The 5,362-nt window shown below is 37.2% G+C and overlaps 1 protein-coding gene across 1 annotated transcript; it reads right to left on the bottom strand.

The window, feature by feature from the left end:
• Positions 1-691: 691 nt before the first annotated feature.
• LOC101314727 lies at positions 692-5,036 on the bottom strand. Its single transcript, XM_004293109.1, has 10 exons — positions 4,842-5,036; positions 4,603-4,672; positions 4,431-4,521; positions 4,286-4,347; positions 2,715-3,022; positions 2,570-2,618; positions 2,362-2,487; positions 1,284-1,441; positions 905-922; positions 692-814 (listed from the first exon to the last, which is right to left on the bottom strand). Exons 1-10 carry the CDS (start codon positions 4,887-4,889, stop codon positions 692-694), a joined length of 1,053 nt encoding a protein of 350 aa, XP_004293157.1. The 5' UTR covers positions 4,890-5,036.
• Positions 5,037-5,362: the final 326 nt, after the last annotated feature.

The following is a 5,362-nucleotide window of genomic DNA, read 5'->3' as shown; positions in this document are numbered from 1 at the left end:
GAGAGAGAGAGAGTGGGGAAGAGGAGGGGTGAGGGGGTTGGGTTTAAAACGCTGCGAGGGTGAGTGGAGTTTTGGTAAGGTATTCAAAATTTTGGAACGTTGCAATCACGGTGAGTCATATATTCTAATCTGGATTTACTTTCTCTGATCTTCAACGGCTAGATTGTGAATTTTGGTGAATTGTACAAACCAATTGGGTAATACCCTTTTTCGCCCCTCTGTTATGCAGCATCTGCTGCCTAGTCAGCAGTCAACGGATGGTTTTAACCGAGAGCCAGAGGTATGATGTTGTTAACGGAAGCAAACTTAAGGTATCAAAAAGATGATTTTGTTAGTTAGGTATCAAATTGATAATGACCTCATAGTTCGGGAGATCTTTTATAATTAATCCCCAAAACAATGAACTAATAAATTCAAGTTCTTCAAATTGATAGACAAAAGTCACACATAACAGTAAGCACAGTTAACGATTATAACATCTGTTCTTTGGGCAAGGACTAAAATCTAAGAGACTAGGACACAATAGGTGGCGAGTATGCCACCAGAAGTTTCAAAAAAGCACGACACATAAAATGAATGGTACATTGGATCTGTTGAGAGCATGAGGTTTACATTTGAGTAGGGAACTTTGCTTGGTTCAAAGCACTGCTTAGCCAAGACATCGGCTGCAGCATTTGGTCTACAGAAATGCCTAGGATCTCAAAGCTGCCCAACTATGTGTACAACTCTTAAGCACATCACCAACAGGGGACAGCACAACATTGAAATTCCAAATCTGTGGATCAAGGCAGCAGACTACAGTTCCACCTCTACCCTGCTCATTAGGAGTAGATACTTCAATTCAGCTGTTACAATATCATGTAACCAATCAATACACAGATGAAAGTCGAGGAAATTGACACACCAGAAAGTAGTTCATGCCCTGTTGCAGCTTCAAAATTAAAAACACCTCATCCCCATCACACATCACAACCTAAACATGCTTCCATCACTCATGCACACCCGAGATAAAAGGTATTAGGCTACCCTTACAAAATCCAATATCTTTTTTTTCTTCTTCCAAGTCCAAAAACTATACCCCATCCAGTTTCCATGAGAAAAGAAGATCTTTTACTTTCCTAGTGTTGCACGCATGGCGACACACTGTTAACTAAGCATGGTAATCTAGCATTTGCAGTGTCAAGTTTGTTACTATACGTGAGCCCAGAACTGCACTGCCAGATTTGTACAGAAAAACTGGGATCCGGGGAAACTAACTAGGACATCTTAACAACACGGGATACCCTTTCAAAGAAGATAGGCAACATGGTTTTGCTAAACAGAAGCTCGTCGTCCATCCACTCTGGCGCCACCCTCTCAAAGGTTCCCAAGGATAAAAAACGGTATAATATTTCTTGATTCCCTGTAGCTCTGTTAACCCATGTCAGAGTGAAGGAGTACCCTGTTACAGCAATATATAGTCATCAGCAACTTTTGAATCCAGAAAACAACTCTTGAGACGCCTACAGTCCATTTAAGTAGAAACAATCGGATAGAAACAGGAAAAACAGAAAAGAAGATTTCTGTAATAAATCAACTATCAAGACCAATATCCTTAAAGTTTAAATTTGATTCAGCTCTATAGGTCCCACTGTCCAAACAGTTGAATAAATTTGCATCCTTTCTTTTTGGTACAAAAGAAATTTGAAATTTGAAATGACAAGCTCATGCAAATGCTAGAGATGGTTCTAACTTCTTTATTTTTAATGTCATTGATTGTGCTGTTAGTCAGTCTTAGAGGATAAGGGATGTACCTCCAAGCATAGACAACAACACTACTTATTACAGCTATACCACCTAAACCCTCGCACCCTCACCTGATTGCAGTTACCAACATAAAAAAAAAAATGCCCCCGAAGGATTCGTTCCGCATGTTGCAGGTGATCCGTCTGGCCCACTCCCTAGAAGTTCTTGCTACTCTCTTAATTTTCTCTCTTTTCTCTCTCAAAACTCTCTGGTTCACTAATCTCTCACACTCTCTCCTCTCTCTTATATCTCATTGAGTTAAGGCCTGAATGGCTTTGAGGCTAGGTTTCATAACTTGCATTATCAGTAAACCGAGCCTGAATAGTCAACAAGTGGCTTCGGTCATTAGCAGCACTGGGTGAATTCCAACACTGTTCATGCTGCTTTTGGGAAGTGCTAACTAAACATGGGTTGTTACCAATTCATTATTCACTCCTCTAAGTGACCCTGTTGATTCAATGCCATTCTTCCAAAACTGAAAGAACTTAGCTTATTATAAGAGTAATAGGATATAAAAAGAATGGAAAATATCGAGATGGTACTGGCATAGAAAACAAGCAGTCAATTTCATATTACCACTTGATTGATGCACCGCTTTAATGCATGTTTCTTCAGTTTGATCAAGAATTGAGAACTTTAAGCCCCACAAGTGCTCAGTAAGCTCTTGGAACAAGCAGTTAGATGTGCCAGTTACACTGCCACCTAGAAACCAAGTATAACACATTATATCACTTAATACCGTATGCACAAGGAAAATAACAGGATCTTAATTCCAGACACATACCTGATTCTTCAAGATTTCTACAGCACTGTGACTGAAAGTTTACATTAGTCTGTGAAAGAGAAGACAATAAGTATCTGCTCCAGATATGGGACTCTTTTTTTTTTCTTTTTTTTAGTGAAAATATTTCGGAACTTATTGATAATACCTTACGAGAAATAACAAGATATTCCCTGTGCATAGTTTCCTTGTGCAAGTCCTTTGCAGATTCACTTCGTAATACACTATCTTCATGAATCCTAGAAGGCATATCCATGTCCCCTGTCTCTGAACCAGAACGCCTCTTACGTTTATTTGTATCTCTTCTCCTTGTGCTATTGCCTACTTCTCCAGATACTTCATCACCACCCGACATACACAATTCATCATTGTCTGTGTTGCTGTCCTTCATTCTGCTGAAGGTTTCCGCCTGTCGCATCTTTTGGAGCTTTCTTAATTCTTCAGAAAGCTCTTTATCTGTCGTGAATTTGGGACACAGAATACAGATAGGTATTTATCAATCCACATGAAAGCTCAGGAGAAACAAACTACACTTTTTAAATGTACCACACACTTTTACCAACAGTCAGGGACAACAGCTGGAAACAGAAGAGTATTCACAAAATTAATAAATCACTTGATCTCAAGAAAGAATAAACATGACATGTTATTAATGTGTGTATCTGTAGAAGACATTCTGACTAGTTTAACTGTTCTCCAAATTTTCTGAACAGCTAAATTGAAATTTAACGAAGACATGTTATGTCTTCAAATTTGAAAATAGTATCGAGATGTTCAAGTCATTACAAAACAAAACGTATAAACATTCTCATACCATCAAATGGTTTCTTCAATCAGTCTGAATGTTTGACTGAATCCACCAAATCATGTTTGCGAAGGTCATGCAAGTTTAACAAATACTGAACATGCCTATGAGTTTTCCATTTGTGTCTTATTAGGGGAAAAAAATTTCCTTGTTACTTTGCATTTTGGGCTGAAAAAAACGAAATTAAAAAAAAAAATAAAGTCATGCAGATTTTAATGCTTGTGACACACATAGCATGCACCATATAAGCATTATAATTTAGTCAATTTAGTAAACAATCAAGAAGTGAAAATCCAGTAATAATCGAGTAAGCTTATTTCTCAGTAAACTAGACAGTCCAGTAAGGTAGTGAGGTTTTACTGTGAAACTTCAATTCTACATTATAGCCTCTTAATAAATCAAATAAGACATAATACAATATAATGTGATGAAGTTGAAAAAAGTTGAAGGAAGCCCAAGCAGTTAATATCTATCCAATGCCATTTCGTCCACATTTCATATAAATCCAACATCCTCTCTCTCATTTCATATATATATATATATATATATAAACCCACATTTTCTAAATTGGTCATGTAACACAGATTTACTAGACTCCTGTTGTAAAATCTCAATACCTTTCACTTCCGATTTATTTATATTTCTACAATTGCTTGCTATGAAACATATTCTAAGAGGGTAAAAGACAGAAAACTATCATTCAAAAGGGTATAGTCTTCCATTTAAATTAAATGCAGGTAGCCCAGATATCACGTAGTAAGTTGCAACTTCAGCAATGCCTTATGCACACACACTCCCCATGTTTAATTATATTGACCATATTTACTATTCCTTCTGATAGGGATATACAAAATCAGTCTCCATTAGCATTACTCTAGAATCAGAATGACAATCAGCTAGACCAGACTGCTTACTTTTCTTGTTTTCTTCCATCAAAAGCTTCTGGTACTCGTTAAATTGTTCATCTTTTGCGGACCTGCAATTAATTTTAAACAGCCAGTTGTTTAGAATACATTAAATTTGACTTAGAAATTCCACTGGAAGTCAGAAATTGCATACCTGAGAGAAGCCAGTTCACTTCTAAGCTCATTAAGCTGCGAATGCAACCGCTCATTTTCACTTTCTACATGTTGCCTGTACTCCTCCGCAACTGCAATCGATGAAATTAAACAACAAAATAAGCGGCGTCCACGGCATAAAACTAATCTGAAAGCACAAATTCTACTCGTACCTTGGATAAAGTTCAAAAACTTGTCTTCTTGAACTTTATTCTTTTCATCCAACTCGGAGAACTTTTCGGTCTGAAGTATCCTAACCAGCACTCACAATTAGCAAAAACAAAGCCCATACTGCAATAGGTACTAAATTCTGAAGTACAGAAGAAGCTCATGAAAATTCAGAAATAGAGGAGCAAAAAAAAGTACTTGTCATGTCCCCCAAAATCAAAATTTCTGAGTATGGAAAACCGACCTTGAATTGGGAGAACCTGTGGTAGAGTTTCGAATAGAGAGCATCCATCAGCGAACGAAATTAGTGAGGGCTTCGGATTCGGATTAGGTATGAAATGAAATGTGAGAGGAGCCCTTTGAATTGCTCCAAGGTGGAAACCCTAACCCTAAATTGCTCTCCGGAGGTGGCAGGTGGAAGAAGACGGAGAGGGCGTACTGCTTGCTCTAACTTCAAATTTCAAATAAGATTTTTCCTCCAAACTGCCACGTCATTTCGCTGAGTATTCAGATAAACCTTCTCAAGGGTATACGATTTGAATTTACACAGCTGTATGAATTGCCAAAATTAATACATTTGGTCATAATATACAAATTATTATAAACGGTTAACAATGGATCCTGTACTTACATCTTATGTATGCAACAATAACTTTTTATTTTTTTATTTACCTAAAACAAAAGCGAAAAAAAACTTCTCACATCTAACTGGGTCTAGAAACACCATACAAATCATCTAAAATATTTAAACAATATAAGTAGGAG

Source organism: Fragaria vesca, linkage group LG2 (assembly GCF_000184155.1).
Source record: "Fragaria vesca subsp. vesca linkage group LG2, FraVesHawaii_1.0, whole genome shotgun sequence".
Lineage (NCBI taxonomy): Eukaryota > Viridiplantae > Streptophyta > Magnoliopsida > Rosales > Rosaceae > Fragaria > Fragaria vesca.
This window is presented reverse-complemented; position numbering and strand designations above follow the sequence as displayed.